Source organism: Hibiscus syriacus, unplaced genomic scaffold, assembly GCF_006381635.1.
Source record: "Hibiscus syriacus cultivar Baekdansim isolate YM2019G1 unplaced genomic scaffold, ASM638163v2 tig00110847_pilon, whole genome shotgun sequence".
In the NCBI taxonomy this organism is placed as follows: domain Eukaryota; kingdom Viridiplantae; phylum Streptophyta; class Magnoliopsida; order Malvales; family Malvaceae; genus Hibiscus; species Hibiscus syriacus.
Window position 1 is genome coordinate 490720 of NW_024062888.1, and position 18496 is coordinate 509215.

Here is an 18496-nt window from a genome sequence, read left to right on the forward strand (position 1 = left end):
TCAAGTTTGAAAATTTATGAATTTAGTCCCTTTTAATAACTTGTTTTGCAATTTAATTTATAATTTTTTTATATATATCAAATTAGTCCTTAGTTAGATGTTTGACTATTGTTTGAGTGATAAATTATCTCTGTAACATCCCAAATTTCAGGCTAGTAGTTTTGGGTTTACCCAAGAGGTAAGTGGACCTCGTGAAATTCATAAGTAAAGTTGTTGAGCTTAATTGGGGTTGGATTTGGACCCAAATAGCCAAAAAAGGAGATTTTGAATAGTAGAAAGATGAGAAGGACTAAAAGTATAATTTTACCATTGATGGAAATTTAAGTTAAAAATTGGGGTTTTATAGCAAGCTTGGACGTGGATTCTCCAATTTCCTCTCCATCTTATTCTTTTCTCTTCTTCCTTCATTCCCTCTCCAATATCCATAACAATATAAGATTTTGAGCTCTTTTATACTTCATTTTCGTCCTATCAAACCCCCTTAGCAACCTCATTTATGAAGATTCAAGCTTTGAGTTTTATTTTGCAAGAAAAAGATGAGTTTTCATCATCCAAGCCTTGAGGAGAGTGATTGCTACCTAAAGGAGGTTCATTTCGGGTTTCTAAAATCAAGTCATTGTATTTCTAATCCTTTGGAGTATTAAGTTTTCATAAATTTCAAGAAATTGCTAAGATTTTATAGTTGAGCATTTAGGGTTTCACTTTTGATTCATGCCATAAATCACGACTTTATTATGCAGTATGTGTTTTATGACACCTTAAGACCCTAAATAACTACTATACCTTTGGTACATGTTTTAGAATCAAACCATGGCCTTTAGAATGAATTTTGAGTTTTTTTAGCCTAAAATATCTATTTTAGGGTTTAAGTTTTGATACTAAGATGAACAATATCGATACTGGTGAATTGGGGCAAAAATTAGGGTTTTTGGGTTGTAGTATTGATACTATTGATACTGAGGCCCCAATTTCGCAACAAAAATGTATTTTTGGTATCGATACTCATAGGGGTATCAATACTTGACTCTAAGGTATCAATACTACAAGTAGAGTATCAATACTACTCACTTAGGATGGTCAGATTTGACTGTTTAATGTCCGTAAAAGCTAAGGACGATTCGTAATAGTGAGACGTAGTTTGTGAGAGACATAAATGACCAAGAACACCTAGAAATACTCATAGTAGTGGGTTATATAAAGAGTAACCATATTAAGCGTAGTACGTCGAAATATCTTCAACCGAGGATGTATATGGATATTTGGGACTGAGGATCGTTATAGGAGACATCCAATAAAGCGGTGTGATATTTATGTCAGATTCAGTGGCATCGAAAAGCTTGAGCTTTGAGAATGTTAGTGAACCCGGGAAGAGTAAGCCACCCTTTTCAGTTTAAGAGGTTCTGAAGGGAAGTACGATTAGATCGAATAGAGTACCACTACTCAAAATTGAACCAGAGCTAGATATTGGGCTAGCTAGTTCCACAATTAATAAGTACGCCTTCGCATTACATTCTAGGTGAGAGAATGAGCGAAATAACAATTGGTATGACATTGAGTTCACTTTAGTGAGTCCAACTATATTAAGGTATACCCAGGTTACCTTAGTTGCCCTATTGAGACATTACCAGTGCGCGAGGTACTTCAAGATCTAATTAGGGATTGATTCTCGAACACTCGCAAGGAGTAGGTTAGCGATATCAGTGTTATATGGTTGGTAGGCCTTATATATGTATGGGTAGTTACACCAGTTTAGTTTGGTTGGGTAAGCTTCTGATGCACGTAAATTTCAGTTATTGCCCCGAGACTTTTAAGTATGCAAGGTAGGCTAGTGTGTTGTCCTGAGTGTTAGAGTATGCCCAAAGACCAATATATGATGATTGTAATAATACATTTATTTACCAATTTTATTGATTAAAGGCATTGCTAATATTATTTTCAGTTATATGTCTGTGTTTAACATAAACTGAAAGATAATAAAGTCTATATAATAATATAATAATTATTATTAAAAGATTCCTAGTCAAGTATTATTATGGGTATAGACAATAATAATACGCTTAAGACTAACATGTTATTGATTGATGACAACGAGTTGTCATTGATGTAGAGATGTCAGAATTGATACATAATTACATTATTAGAGAACAATGTATTGGATTGACCCACCATGAGCATATGTCTTGGATTATTATGTGACAGTCATAACATTGCTCATGGTGATAACTATATGTATGATCCTCAGACTTGAGATCAATGTTATCCCAACATTTATTGTTGTATGTTTTGATGCAGTTAAACAAGCTCCATAACTGGTTCCTCTATAAAGATTGTTATTGAATATATCTCAATATATGTAGTGGGTGTGTATGATTAAGATAGGATTTATCCTTCCTACATAATAGGAAATATATCACAAGCCACTTGATTGAGTGAGACTAGAAACACATGGTCATACTCGAATACGTTGATATGAGATATCACAAACTATTCGTTAATTAAAGTCTACTCTAGATATCAAGAAACAATAAATGGGTTATACAAGTGTGACTATTCCAAGACTTGTGTCTATTCTAGATATAAAGGACATAAGGATGTAATATATAAAAGAGTTAATCACCAAGATGATATGTTGAATCATATTTTCTTGTAACTTAGGTGACAATGATATATTTCTAGATGTCACTCATTGTATGTAATTTTAGAATTGTTCTAATAATTACTGCTAACGTTACAAGAACCTACAGGGTCACACCCTAGGATTGAAATGAGCAAAGATGTACAATTTGTTGTACGTTACTAAAATATATATAAATTTAATATATGTATATTTGATGTACATATGAATTTAATTATCCCGAATATATTAAGTAAGCATTAAAAGAATGTAATTTAGATTACAACTCTTTTAATTGATATATATAATTCAGAATAATTAAATAAGTTTTTTTAAATAAACATTAAAGATTGTAATTCTGATTATAAGTCTTTAATGTATATTTAAGTTGAATTAATTAAATAATATTTTATTTATTAATTCGAAACAACTTTAAAAAAACCCCAAGATGTTAGGGTAATGGATATAAAAGGGATATGTTAGGTCTAGCAGCCTTTTTACAACACACATAATCTTCAGCCGTTTTTCTCAAAACAGTTTTGGGGAAAACAAATATTGCTCTCAATCGGGTGAACTGAGTAAAGGCCGAGACATGATTTCGTAGAGGCTTACGATTCAAACTGGTCGACAATACCATCAGTCGTTGCTATCGTTGCTATTTTTAAGGAACCTGCTGTAAGTATTCGCATCCCCACCTCCCGATTTCGGTTTTACGTACTTGGATCGCTGGTGAGACCGTCGAGTTTTGTTTCCGCTGTGCCGTAGGGTGCGCGGACGGTCCCAACACTGAGATGCACGTGAAATTCCTCTAACCACACCACTAGACCTACCTCATGTTTGTGTCAATCATGCATGTATAGTCTCATCAGTTCAGTACGTCAAATATGTAAAAGCTTGGCTTGAAGGCTATGTGAGACCGAGCAATGCTTTAGTTTGTGCAGGAATTGTAACAATGTCATATGAAACCGGGTTCCTCTCAGTGATCTACCTGATGGTTATGTGAGGAAAAAGAGATCATTCAGTATGTTTTGTTGGAATTATGTCGATGCTATTGTAAGACCCCATCCCCGATCTAAGAGTCCGACCCGGGTACCTGAGCATACATTCAGTTCCAATCATGTTGGACAAAACAAAATCCTAAATCATGTGAATTATGTGCAAACTTACAAATTAAAATCATATCAACATGTGATATGTGGCAACGAAACATATTAGATAACATGAAATCACGCATCAAAAGAAATAAAACATAAATATCGCAATAAATAGTCAAAGGTAAAATGATCATTTTAATACTTGAGGAATTCAAGGCCAATTAGTTAAATTGAGTTTACCATTCCTTATTATTAGCCTTCAATTAACAACATGTAAATTTTTAGTTTATTCGTATCATTATCGAGTATTTAATTTAACATGCAAGCCTAGGGACTAAAACATAAATGATTCAAAAGTTCTACACGACTAACAACCATTCAATTGAAGTTCCCGTTATGAAATTAATTATATTTAAATAGTGATAAAACAAGTCCCAACAAATTTTGAATTACCGTCTAAGATTAATTAGCAGTTAATTTTATGGACCATTTTGAACTCACACAACATTTAGAAAACATTATGGAACTAAGGAAACTTTAGGCCTTTAATGAAAGCAAATCCATATTTTTCCATCGGGCTCAACAGTGAAGGGATTGATCCTTTTTGGAAAGGGTTTGATCTTTTTTCACGGGGGATCAATCTTATGCTGGAAAATAAGTTTGAGATCGATCCTTCAAGCTAAGGAATTGATCATTTTTTAAAAAGGATCGGTCCTTCCCCTTAAGGGGGTCAATATTTTTGCTGGAAAAGTGCAGAATTTTCAAGAACATGTATCTTTAAGTTACCTAACATTCACATAAAAGTTACTAGAAGTTAAGATCATGCTTGGATACTATCAAACCACTTCATATATGTCTAAATACATGTGTAGCATGCATCATAACATGAATCAACACATCATACAAGAATTTGGCACCAAAAGTCAAATATTGCATAAATGTTCATCTTAGACACAAATCTCATACTCAACTTTTGTATTTCATGTCATTTCATGCTACCTAAGAATTTAACAAGTTTGGCTTACTTAATTACACTTGTCTAAACACTTCAAATACTTATTTAAGGTTCAAGTCAACATTCAAGCATTCACATGCATCATTTAATCAAGATCATGCATAGCAATCTCCAAAACAACAAATCATATCATCGACATATCTCCAAACACAAAATCAATCACCTACAACAAAAGTGCAATTATTACAGATCAACATAACAACAAATGTCTAAGTCCTGAAACGTCTCCCACATTGCCACCATTTATTTTCAAAACCACATACGCTTCACTTGAGCCTTTACCTTGCTTGATCACTTCTAGTGCTAGCCCCTCACTTCTGACTCGATTCTAATCCTATGAAAAATGTTACATAAAGAGTGTGAGCTGAAAGCCCAGTGAATAACAATCATTCTAAAGACAATGCACATAGTCATGATGAAGCAAAGTCCTATATGCAGACACCTCACTTGTTTTAACCTCAACATATATAGAATCTTAACATGCACATATTATCATTTATCAAACACTAAATGCACATAGTTTCCAGAATATTTAGATGTCATTTATTTATATAATCTAATAGTAACCACACACACTCATGCACGATTACCTTCTTCGGGCAAGGCACACACAATGCACACATATTTTTCATTAAAATATCAATGGCCTTTGTTCAAAACAGAACTCACTTATTGGATAAATGGACTCCATACGACTCTTATTTTATTTACAGACTCACTTAGGTCCAAAACCACGAAATTGTGAAGCAAAAACACCCAACCTCACCCTGTGTCTTCTCGGAGCATAGCTCAACGCACAAATTGAACCCCGTATAACCCGATCACACACACATATAAAACACATAGAGTGCTTTCTTATGTATGCCTTTCATATCCAAAGGTTCCATTAAGAACAAATAACTAATTAGTCCAAGTTCATCAAAAGTGGTTGTCAATGATGCATAGTTTTTAACATATATTGATTCAAACCCGTTTTGAAACACAATCACAATTGGTTGTCATGATCAACCCACATTATGAGAACGAGAATGTTCGGCTCATCCAATCACACATTCACATTATATATAGATTTTCAGACACATTTTCAAAATCATATGCATCATTTGCAACACATTACATTCATATTCATATTTCTGATATATATTGGGTCACACACAATGTAACTCAATACACATTATCATTAACATCATTAATTGAATCACACAATCAAAATTAAGACCAGATATTGAATTATTCTACATTTTTCTTAACCTTGAACACATTTATTCTCAAAGAATGAAAGTCACCCACCTTGCTGACCGATAACCGAAAACGCTTCCAAATGCTTGCCAAAACATAAAGCACATCCTCTCCTCAATATCTAACACATCAAACACCTTGACAAGCAAAATAACACATCAAAACTAATACTAAAATAGAGCAGAATTTTTCGTTTCTAAAATAGAGCAAAAATATCGAAATTACTGAAATACTTACCGAAATGACTCTCCAAAACCTCTGATTTGATTTGCATCACTTATCCTCAACAACAAAAATAACTAAAATCAACATCTAATCCAACTAAAACCGCACAATATAACCTCTACAACACTTAATTCTCATATTCCCAAAAAATGTCGAAATCAAGCTTATTTTCAAGAAATCAATATCCAAATCAAAAGCAATTGAAAATTTGTTTTAATGTGATAATAATCATCTCAAAATCTTCTCAATTAAATCAAGAAACCCTCATAAACACCTCAAGAAAATTAACTCAATAATTAACTCCGAAAATCAATTTTCAACTCATAAAATCCTTTTCAATAGATTGATTAATCAAAATAACATTAACAACAAATCACTTGCCCTTGAAGCATGAAAGAAAACCAAGTAAAGTAACATTACCTTGTTGTTAAAGATTGAAAAGAGAAGAAAAAGATCAACAATGGCACTCCATCATGATCAAGAATAAAATTCGGTAAAGAGGAGAAAAGAGAATTAAAATCAAGCTTTTAGAGAAGATATTTAGAAATGAAATAGAAGAAAAGAGGAAGAAAATGCTCAGAAAAAAGAAAGAGAATGAGAGAATTTGGGAGAAGTTACAAAATAGAGAAATGAGAGAAAATAGAAATCACGTGAAATGAAAATCAAGATGTGAAAATGGTTTTTGGATTAATGAATGAATCTAGATGGAATTTAGCAAAATGGAAGATTAAAATACAGGTACTTTAGGAGGGAAAAACTCCAAAAACAATCCTTGGTAAAATAAGCTTCATAGACTTTGGATTTGTGATAATTTGTAAATTAGTCACTAAAATCATAATTTCCAATTAATTTAATTTAATCAACAAATCAAAACTCTAATTAAGTTCCAAAATAAAAAATTTAATAAACGAAGATCATTCAAAACCTTCCAAAAATATTTACCAAAACAAAATTCAAAATATTTAATATTATTCTCATTTATCAAAAATCTGGGAATTGACCTAAATACCGACCCGAACTTTGGGATGTTACACTTTGTGAAACCGGGTTCCCTCAGTAACAAGTGTATGATAGCTATATGAGAGCATATACTAGTCATGCTTGCATTAAGATAATGCATAGTATGTCAGGTTCGCATTCAGACAATGCACAATATGTCATGTTTGCATTAAGAGAATACACAGGAGCATCAGTGTCGTAGTTAGATAATGTGTAACATGTTCAGTCATTAGAGTTAGAGACCCTTTAGAGGTGTACTCATGGCGAGACCCTTAGCAGAGGATTAAGGGAAGCGTGGGACCCCTAATTCAATGATAAAACAATAAAGCCTTAAGTATGTAGCACTCGATCTAGATCATGCATGCACCTACTACTAGTACTATGTTTTCAGCATGCTTATATTTATGAAATTCTTATGCTGCTCTAGATTAGCGATTATACTGTTGGACTTTGTAAGCTCAACCTTTAGATGATTTTGTTGGCAGGTTAGTAGCTTGGGCAGTTCGTGGAGCACCATCGTAGCAGGACCTCCAGCATCTTTGATAAAGTACTATATTGTAGCTTTAGTGGGCATGTGTATTCATAGAACCTTATTTATTTGAGTTGTAAACTTCAAGATATATTATTTTGATTTAAATTATGTGTCACGGAGATCTGGTTTTGTAAAATGTTTTTATAACAGTTATTTATGTTTTATTATGATATCATTCCGTATGAAATATTGAAAATGACTCGAGAAAATAAGAAAAATCGAAGAAATTTTAATGAAATATTGACAGAATAAAATGTTTTCAATAGACTTAAAAACAAAATTTTGTAATTGTATTTTTACCTACATAACGTATTTTCATCATGAACGTACATATTCAACTATATTTACAAAATGAATATTGTTTTTTAAAATTAAAACATAATGAAGATAAAGATTCTTTATTTTCTCCCCTTCCTTATCTTTCAAAGTTTGGATTCTATCAGTATCATGTACTAAAAGTCTGTATTTCTTTATGAGATCTGAAGAAGACCCAAAATTAAAATGTGAATAATTTTCAAAGTCTAAAATGCAGGTTGCTGAGCTTTTTCCCCCCCTCTAATCGTTGGCGCAGTCACGGTCACCTTGTGCTGCCATTAATGCTCCTTTAGATCTCTTCCGCTAGAAAATGTCAGTACCTTGAATTATTCAAATTTAGTTAGCTTTCATTTAAAAGCTTCCGATTAATACATACACACATATCAGATTAAGTTGGAAGAAATGGATGTTAGAAAAAGAAAAATAGATAATATCAGGTCAATTAAGACAATAGGGATGTTTTTAGGGGTGTAAAAAAACCGATTCGATCGATCTGATCCATTGATTCGTTGATAAGATTTCAAAATTTGGATATTTGATTCGGTTTTTTATTTTTGAATAAGATGTCTGAGAAAAACGGATAATTAGATTGGCTAAATTCCCATTTCGAATTATGCAAAAATCCGGAAAAATGAAATAGGTCTTTAGAGTTCACATAGCTTTTAACCTAATAAGCGAGTAACTCACTAATGCACTAAGACTCTAGCCCAAAAAAATAAGATATTTAATTGTTTATTGTATGTGAATAGTTAAATATGCATATATAAGATATATACGTAGATGTATAAAATATGTTGCATAATGTCACAAAATATAAAATTTAAAATTTGATGTTTGGATTTGATATCTAATACAGCGGTTTTTCAGATTGGATATAGATTGTAATTTTAGTTATCCAAATTTTTGGATATTCAAAATTTTGAATCGGATAATATTTTATATCCGAAAATGCACACCCCTAAATGTTTCTACAACACAATGAGAGTCGTTGACAGTTGAAACTGACTTAGACAAAGTTATTATCAACAGTCGATATTTTTATTTTATTTTTGGGTAAATTACTTAGTTGACCATTTAACTATTTAGTCATTTTACTTTTTTCATCAATCTTTTAATTTTATCAATCACACCATTTAACTATTTAATTTGAAAGCTTTTAAATTTATATATATGTCAAATGTTAATGGCTAGTGGTATGATTGGAAAATTAAATAGTTAAGTGGTGTGATTGACAAAATTGAAAGATTGATGGAAAAAAATAAAAGGGCTAATAATTAAGTGGTCAACTGAGTAGTTCACCCTTTATTTTTATTACAATATTTTTAAGACTAAATTAAAAGAAAGTTAAAGGTAAAATGATTAAAATGAAATTTTAAAAAATGAATATAATAAAATGAAATGGTAGATTTAAGGAGTGTGTCCAAAATTCATTTAATGTTGATTTATGAAAAAAAATATTATTTTTAATTTTTTTACAATTTTATACCAAAATATAAATAAAAAAAGTCGTTGAAAGCTGTTGGTGACTTTATTACTCATTTATCGACAACTCTGTGAAAGCCACCCTTATATGTAGGGATGGGTATTAGGTAGGGTCAGATTTTCGATCCACTCGATTTAATTTGAAAATTATTTGATTCAAATATGACTTAAAAAAATACATATTTCGCTTAACTCGAATTAATCCGATTTTTAAGATAAAATATGAACCGGATCAGACCCGATCTAAAATAATATATTTATTAAAATATTATTTTTATTAAATAGAAATATGGATTTAAAAATTGAAAGAAAATAATATATAGAGATGTCTTATTACAATTATCCTTAAATATATAAAGTAAAATTTATAATTTTTGGGTCGGGTCTGGTATTTTTCACCTAAATCCGAACCTGATCCGATTCAAACATAACCTTTCAAAAAGCTCGACCCGACCAGAATTTTTTAAAAAAATTGATCCGATTGGATCGGAACCCGTCGAGTTCGTCTCATGCCCATCCCTACTCATACGTCCATAATTTTACCAATTAATATAGAAACACCTATATTTCTTTAATTAATCTGATATCATCCCTAAATACATAATTTTTTTCTCAACATCTACTCTATATTTCGTCTATTAAGTATGATGTGTCATCCTATGATTGGTCTCGCAAAATACATCCTGAACAATCATAGAGCATGATTCCATTTGTACTTTGTATTCTCCAAAACACGCCTTGATTTAATGAGTTCACATATAATATTGAAGGGATCTCCAAGTTCAATTTTTTTTCTTCATACAAAATCTAATCCTGTGTTTAAACGATGAATTATTCTAAATTGGAATTCGGATTAAATGCAAAATAATTGAAAAATCAGAGTCATCTTGTATAGAAAAGGACTGGTATGGATTTAGCACAAAGTCAATCTGCATTGATTAGTGCTTTTAGACTTTTGTTGTATTTCCATGCAAATCTCATGCATGCATGGCTGTAAACGCATCTAGAACCGCGTTTAGCAGCCAAGTTTGAAGTTTTAAGCACATTACGTTGCCTATATAAACACTTTCCAATCAGGGATTATTCACAGTTATCTACTGTAATTTGGAAGTTTCTTCTGTTTTTTTTTTTCCTCTAATGGCCTCCATAATTACCACAGTTACACTTTGTAATATACTACTCATTCTGCTGCTTTCCAGTTGTGCTGCTAATGCTCAGCTTTCTGCCAACTTCTATGCAAACTCTTGCCCTAACCTTCAAACCATCGTCAGCAATGCGATGACACGGGCCGTCAATAGAGAGGCACGAATCGGCGCCTCGATTCTCCGTTTGTTTTTCCATGACTGCTTTGTTAATGTGACGTTCTTTGTCTCGTTGATTTCAAAACATCAACTTGTAAGATGTATACATTGTTAATGGTACAGATATATGGTGTTTGTTATTATTGATGCAGGGTTGTGATGCATCGATACTGCTGGACGACACGTCGACGTTCACTGGCGAAAAGAATGCAGCACCGAACCGGAACTCAGCTCGAGGCTACGAAGTGATTGATACCATCAAGTCTAATGTGGAGGCTGCTTGCAGTGCCACTGTTTCTTGTGCAGATATTCTAGCACTTGCTGCTAGAGATGGTGTAGTCCGGGTTATTGTTCTTAAAGCTGTAATTCATTTTACGAAAATCATTTTTCGTTAATAAATATTTACTATTATGTTTTTTTGTGGCAGCTTGGAGGACCTACATGGCAAGTACTCCTGGGGCGTAGAGATGCAAGAACAGCCAGCCAAAACGCAGCCAACAACCAAATCCCCTCACCATTTGCCAACCTTGCAGCTCTGACCTCTTCCTTTGCTTCCAAAGGCCTGAGTGCCCGGGACCTAACCGCCCTATCCGGTGGCCACACGATTGGCCTGGCTAGATGCACCTCATTCCGGAGCCGAATTTACAATGATACCAACATCGATGCGAATTTCGCAGCCACCAGACGTGCTAACTGCCCTGCTTCCGGTGGTGACAACAACTTGGCTCCACTCGATACGCTGACCTCGACCAGGTTCGACAACAATTACTACCGTGACCTCGTGGCACAAAGGGGGCTGCTTCACTCGGACCAGGAGCTGTTCAATGGAGGATCGCAGGACGCTCTTGTACGAACATACAGCAACAACCCTGCCACTTTTTCGGCCGATTTTGTAGCTGCCATGGTGAGGATGGGGAACATTAGTCCCCTCACCGGAACAAGTGGGGAGATCAGAAGGAACTGCAGGGTTGTCAACTGATTTTTGTGATCTTAAATATCCCAATTACCGATGATTTCAATAAGTTTCTCGAGTTGAGTTGAATAACTATATTATAATTGTATAAGATCGAAAAGGAGTGTAGCCTTTGGATTTCTTTTCTCTGTTATGAAATCTTACAAATTTTAATAATTTTTAATATATTTTAGAATAAATTACATATTTAGTCACTCACGTTAAGCGATGAAAAGATAAGGAGTCAACCAATAATATTTCAAGGCATCAAATAATATTATACAAAGAGTTGTAACCCTCGGATCTAATATCCATAATAATTGGAGAACTGCCAAAGCCAAATATAAAATAAAAAAGAGATACAAAAGAACATGAATCAAAGCAGCCGCATCCAAAATAAACAAAAAAGAGCTGCTGCTTTTGACAATAAGAAAAACAGCCATACAAAGAACCAAACCAGCCTACTCAATTTCTCCAGGGGCTGGTGCTTGCACTCTAACATACCTTCACTTGCCATGCTTGAATCCGTCTGTCCAGGTCCTCAATTTCTCCATAAAAAAACTGAAGCAACCAATTTCTGGTAGTATCAACTGAGCTTGCGACTTCCTCAGTAGCCACGCCTCCAGCAACCATGCCTCATCGATCAACATGCGACACTGCATACATACGCCACCGAAAAAGCTATAACCTTTTATCATCATAAAAATTACTGGTGTATTTCCCGAGTTTCTCAGGGATAAATAAAACATCCTGTGTGCACCTCATCAATAAACGAGTGAGCCACTTTCAGCCTCTTCAAGCATTCGCCGACGAAATATATAACAATGTTACTTTTATTGTCATCCCAATTGCCAATATTGTAAATCGTTATATCATCTTCTGTTACCAACTTAACGGAAATGGACTATCTTGTAATTCGAGTGGTCAGTTTGTAATTTTTTAAAGTTGAGTGAAGCAACTAAAACTTGCTAATAGTCGAACTTTAACTGAACTTCAAACCAGAAGTTTCAAACCCTATTACCAGTGATCATGAAAACTAACAGCTCATGTTTTATGAAATGGACTCCAAAGATTCGGGCATATATAAATTTATATGCCTTAGCAATTCCAAAACAGGACTCGATCAGGTTCAATACCGGTCATTTAAGTCGAGGAATAGAAAACGTGAGCATTAAGAATCATCTAGCAAATCGGACTTTGTTCAATCTACCAAAAACATACGAAATATTATACAAGTAATTCAGTATCTAATCATCTAATTCAAAAGATTATCTCCCTGTAAACTAACCATATCCAGGAAACGAATGGCTGTAAAATGTGGTGTCCTAACTTTGGTTGTTACCTTGTTCAGCTGGCAGGTCCAGTCCAAGTCGGAGGAAGGCGGTCTGATGCCCTGGGAGGCATGCCACAGACATTGATGTCAATTGGGTACAAGCGATATTTAATATCCAATTCGTTGAAAATCTTAACCAGTTCTTCGATCAAGAGAGCCCTTCTTATAAACCTCTCTCCCATGTCTTGGTGGTTCATTGTATGTGTCACCCATATTGCTATCCTTACTCGGTTCAACACTTCGAGCTCCTTGAGTATGATCATCGTATCTTGATACCAGTGGTCACTCCTGTGCTCGATGTAACTGCAGTAAGAGAAAACTGAATTGGTCAGACATGTTCAGTTTATGTTCAAATGATAATAATAATAATAATAATAATAATACAGTTCATAGATGCACTCAAGCAATATATTCAAAAATGAACTCTTATAACACAGTTCGAAGAACCGAAAAAATTGCATTTTTCAACCCACCTCAATATCCTCTGCTTCATGAGACCAATCTTTTCAGCAGGAGTTTTCACATGGATACAGAATTCAACTATCTCTAACATGTCAGGGCTACGGTAGTAGTTATTTATGGCCTTAGTAGCCAATACGCTGTTCGGGATTATGATCTTCTGGTTATCGTATCTTAAGAAAACAGTAGTTAAGATGTTCATTTCCTCCACGATCATCTGAAATTCATTCAATAAGACATTTGATACACCAAGAATTTATGTGAATATTAATATAAAAAGAATAAAGAAGGGTTCGTATGGTTATCTAAGTACCTGAACTCCATCAATTTCGCACCTGTCACCCACATCGAATGGGTGCATAACAAACAAGAATATAATAGCTTCAAATATGGTCTTGCATGTGTTTCCAAATACGAATGCGACAAGAAGCAGTTGAGAGCTAATAAAAACAAGAACTTTACTGCTGGCAATTTCAAGTATGAGGAGCCAAATAACAAATACGACGATGCCAACCAGGAAGTCTACCATCCGATGAAGTCTGTTCACAGCTGTTTTGGTATCGTCCAGTGTCAAGGCAAGTGCCCTTCGTTCTCTAAAAGCATTGACCTAAAATATTGAAATTTATCACATTAAAATGCAAATCTTACACTTCCGGTATCACATTAAAAATATATATGGTTTTGTTTCAGGACTTAAATGCAATAAATCCTGCAAAGTAAGTCCTATTTTTTCAAAAAGAGATCAGAAAAATCAGTTGAGATTGCACTACTATTGTAAGTAGGAAAAGGGTACCAAAATTCAACCAACTAAAAACTTGGGATCTGTACTACAGAATTCAGTTCATGAAGATCGTATCATCTTGTTACCTATATTATACAGAGTTTTATAGCACATTCGGCGTTATTCACTGGATCTTAAGGGATGAATATGTGCATATCTGACATTTGAATGCCTATTTAATAAGAACTACTTGAGATCATTTTGAAAAGTATCCGATATGGAATGTTTCAAGCCAATTGAATGTCTTATTTGTCGTTTACTTCATGAAAACATGCATCTGTGTATATTTATAATGCTGAGAGTAAATATTACTGCAAAGCATGGATTCCCTATTCTTACCACCCAATTCTTGAGGGCTTTCTTGCTAATTCTCTTGCTTTCAGATGCTCCTTCGAAGAGACTCACTGTTTTCAAAGCCTCGTCTTCTTGCAGAAAACGTTCAATGTCCTCCAAATGGATGAACCTAAGAAGACAATTATTAGCAGTAATGACGATGAAAAAAAACCTTATCGGTGCATGTGTTCAAAAGGATACAAGCCAAACACTTAATATAATAAAACCTGCAAGTCATCTGTCAAATTAAGTGCTCGCAACATGTCTCGGGATAAAACCATATGAAATTTAAAGTTGACTGAAAGAAGATTAAGGCAAAGATACATGCACAATATATTGCATAGCCAATGGGACTCATGGAGATACCTGGACCCCGGCTTAGCAACATTCTCGAAGATTTTCCTTGCGGCAACTTTTGCCTCGTATTCGTTTCTAATTTGACTTGCAGACTCATCTTCAAAAGTTGAATCTTGGATCTGCTCATCTAAAGTGGAAAGAGCTCCATTGCGGATAATATTCATCAGCCTTTTCATATTCCAAGCAGATACATTTTTATGATTCAGTTTGTGCAAGTGGTCAATTGTAATCCCCTTATCATCCTTATCTCCTGTCCCGGCAGTAATCGCACGAGCTGGCGACAGCATAGGGCTTTTCCCTCGAGGAGTTTTCTGGATCTGTCCGCTCCCGGTCGGTTTACCGTCAAGAGGATAAGAAACGGTGGACGTCTTGAGCCCAGGAGGAATTACGGCACCAACTTTCTGTAAGCTCATAACTTCATTCGCTATTCTTTCTTCCTCCTCCTCCCCCCTTTGAATCTCGATCAAAGGAGGACCCGAAAGTGTCTTGATTACATATTGATTGAACAATGAATCCTGGATTCGATCGAAATAAGTACTCATATGAAAAGATGAAGCTAATACCTTAACCAAAAGTGTCTTCACTAGCCACAATATCACACCAACCAAAAGACAAACCAGAACTTTAGTCACATATCTAAGGACAGTACTGTTAGTTTCCCTTTGAACGTTCTTATCGAACAAGAAATGCCAAGCAATCAAAACCAACCCTAACCACAAGCAATTTCGAACCGGTTTTCTCACTCCATAAACAAAATACAGTACCTTCTTTCTCAAAAGAAAATTCCTCTCTATAAAAAACACAATTATCTTTATAATCCAACTTGAAACCAATCTACCACAGATTAAGACCAAAACCATAATTTCCCATTTCCACAACATGAGCTTCCATAGGCTTTTCTCCTTTAAATAGGGAATTGTAAGACTACAAACTAAACCAGCAATGATCAAAATCAAACTTAACCATTCAAGGAAAACCAGAACACTGAACTTATCTTTCTTATACTCATCAGGCAAATCTTCTTCAAGCAAGGAAGCATCATCTTCTTCGTCCGTGCTTTTCCCAAGAAACCCAGATCTCGTTATCTGCCTTGACTTACCCGCTCCGGATTTGGCCGATTTTGGCTCCCCTTTCTCTGGTGTAGGAGGGTCCATCAGCCTGGACTTTGTCCTGGTTGCTAACAGGTTCGATGTCCTTGGAAAAGTACCACCTTCACTTCTTTTAGAAGAAGAGTTTGAGCTACATTTTACAACCCCATCGTCTTCTTTTCTCGGGGATGGTGACCCTTTACTTGGTCTTCTTCTTACATGCTGGTTATCAAAAGATACCCTCGGAAGAGCAGCCGCCGAGGGAGACGGTGATTCGGCGACTGTTGGCAGTACACCGCTGGGATGGGGCGGCTCTTGCTGAAGTTCGTCCATTTCTAAATCCATATCCAATGAGAACTCGCCTGAAGCTTTTTGTTTATGCAGAAACTGACCGATCAACTTCGAAGGCGGATCGTCCATTGCTGCTTGCTGGCTTTGTATGAAATCGAAGCCTTCACTTTCCCTGTTACTGTTCTTACCACTACTGCCAGTACCATTCGCTTCCTTCCGGTTGCTTTCGATTTTCTCGCTATCGTTCCAAAAATCGTAGCTTGACTCTCTCCAAATCTTACCTCCGCCGGAAGCTGGAATACTACCGTCATTGTTTCTTTCCTCGATATGCAATATGATTTCTTTCCGGTCACCCGAGTTAACGGCCATGACGTTTCCGATCTAAAGCCAGTATAACCAGACAGAGAATCAATCATATAATGTGAAGGGAAAAATAAATTAAAAGAATGAGGTCGGAAATACTTGGCGAAGAAGACGGCTTGAGTACAAAAAATGCAAACTTTTTTAGTGAGGTGGTGGAAAGATGAAAGTCGGTGACGTTTGATTCTTAAGAAAGTGCAAGAAAATATGGGGAAAAAAAAGTTAAAGCCTTTAAGCAGAGAGATCGGAGGTATAAAGAGTTAAAAAAGGTAAACCCATGTTAAAGCCTCTTAACACAACAATTTTGCGGGGTTCAATATATTTATATTTGAAAAATTCACTCACTTTACCCCCAAGCTTTTACCTGGACCTGTTTTTTTTTCTAAAGCATATAGAAACCGTCCATTTGAAAACATTTTTTAAAATTTTCACCGCCTCTGCTATACTTTTAACAAATAAAATTTAGGGTAAAATATACAAATGATCCCTGACTATAGGATACTACTTTATAAGTCCCTTTCTATTAAAAGTTATAAAATAATCCTTCAACTATATAATGTTGTTTTATAAAGTCCCTTGCTATTAAAAGTTACAAAATGGTCACTCGAGTTTTCAATATGTTTCAAACTCATCATTTTCCTTTAAAAAATTTTGACCGTTGTTTAAGTCAGAAATTAACATGATAACTGAGATATGATAGTCGTTTGAGATTCTGATATTAGATTTTATTATATCACAATCAATAGGTTGACATTTAACTTAGAATACAATCAATTTTTAATAGAAAAAGACTAACTTGGAACATAATGAATAGTCGAGTGACTATTTTACAACTTTTAATATTTGAGGAACTCAACAAAGCAATAATATATAGTCGAAAAATATTTTATAAATTTTAATAGTCGAAAGACTTAATAGAATGATACTGTATAGTCGAGACACCATTTATGTACTTAACCCTAAAATTTATATATATTTAATTATTGAATAAATTTGATACCATAATTGACGTGGTTAAAAGGTTTTATATTAAATCAAAATTTCAATGAATTATCAAATGACATATATGTTCTAATGATAGATGGGATAGAAAATGTTTAGGTTTAGTACAATTTTAAGAGTTTAAATTATACTTTTAAATTTACTATTGGTGTTAAATTTTTTTTTTTTTGTTAAAAATAGGTGTCTAATATTTTATCCGTTACAACTTTATTTGTCTATCATTATCCCCCACCTCTGATTACAACAAGGGTTATAAATGGCTAGATTTTGTTCAAAGCATGACGAGGAACTCAATGGGGCAGTCGTGTAAAGTACGACCAGCTGTAGCCGTCTGAATCACCAGAAAAATATTGAAGGAAAACTTAGAAAATTGGCAACCCTTCGCAACGATTTTCACGACGATTGACCCAGTTTCATGGTGGCTGGGGGATTGGGGTTTGGTCGTAGCACGAGACAATTCTGGTAGTGTCAACGATGACGGTCACATATCGACGATGAAATTTTAGGTTTTTTTATTTTTTAAAATATAATATTTGATCTTTTTTAAGTAAAATTTTTGAAATTTTATATGTATGATATGTGTCAGATAATGGCCAAATTTAACGATATTTACGATTCGGACACTTAAAAATGTAACATTAAAAATATTAGACACATGATTTTAACTAAAATTTTTAATTATTAAAAAATAATTTAAAATATAATTCAGTCGCATAAAAATGTA

The 18496-nt window shown here is 34.2% G+C and overlaps 2 protein-coding genes across 3 annotated transcripts; one reads left to right on the forward strand and one right to left on the reverse strand.

Moving 5' to 3' along the window:
- The first annotated feature begins 10618 nt into the window (after positions 1-10618).
- On the forward strand, positions 10619-11910 carry LOC120143454 (peroxidase P7-like). Its single transcript, XM_039157774.1, has 3 exons — positions 10619-10871; positions 10969-11160; positions 11244-11910. The coding sequence occupies exons 1-3, from the start codon at positions 10653-10655 to the stop codon at positions 11793-11795; spliced, it is 963 nt and encodes a 320-aa protein (XP_039013705.1). The 5' UTR covers positions 10619-10652; the 3' UTR covers positions 11796-11910.
- A 322-nt stretch (positions 11911-12232) lies between these two features.
- On the reverse strand, positions 12233-16997 carry LOC120143453 (mechanosensitive ion channel protein 6-like). Of its 2 annotated transcripts, none has more exons than XM_039157773.1 (7): positions 16938-16997; positions 15041-16811; positions 14681-14804; positions 13874-14167; positions 13575-13777; positions 13111-13404; positions 12233-12424 (listed from the first exon to the last, which is right to left on the reverse strand). In XM_039157773.1, exons 2-6 carry the CDS (start codon positions 16777-16779, stop codon positions 13116-13118), a joined length of 2649 nt encoding a protein of 882 aa, XP_039013704.1. In that variant the 5' UTR covers positions 16780-16811; positions 16938-16997; the 3' UTR covers positions 12233-12424; positions 13111-13115. The 2 variants fall into 2 exon arrangements, with proteins under 2 accessions (XP_039013704.1, XP_039013703.1); XM_039157772.1 differs by having other exon boundaries at positions 12234-12433.
- Positions 16998-18496: the final 1499 nt, after the last annotated feature.

Excerpts from the sequence above, each read along its gene's own strand:
- LOC120143454 (XM_039157774.1), top strand. The coding sequence starts at position 10,653 with ATGGCCTCCATAATTACCACAGTTACACTTTGTAATATACTACTCATT. Across the intron at positions 10,872-10,968 it reads TCCATGACTGCTTTGTTAAT|GGTTGTGATGCATCGATACT; the intron begins GTGACGTTCTTT and ends TTATTGATGCAG. Across the intron at positions 11,161-11,243 it reads CTAGAGATGGTGTAGTCCGG|CTTGGAGGACCTACATGGCA; the intron begins GTTATTGTTCTT and ends TTTTTGTGGCAG.
- LOC120143453 (XM_039157773.1), bottom strand. The coding sequence starts at position 16,779 with ATGGCCGTTAACTCGGGTGACCGGAAAGAAATCATATTGCATATCGAG. Across the intron at positions 14,168-14,680 it reads AAGCCCTCAAGAATTGGGTG|GTCAATGCTTTTAGAGAACG; the intron begins GTAAGAATAGGG and ends TCAATATTTTAG. Across the intron at positions 13,778-13,873 it reads GCGAAATTGATGGAGTTCAG|ATGATCGTGGAGGAAATGAA; the intron begins GTACTTAGATAA and ends AATGAATTTCAG.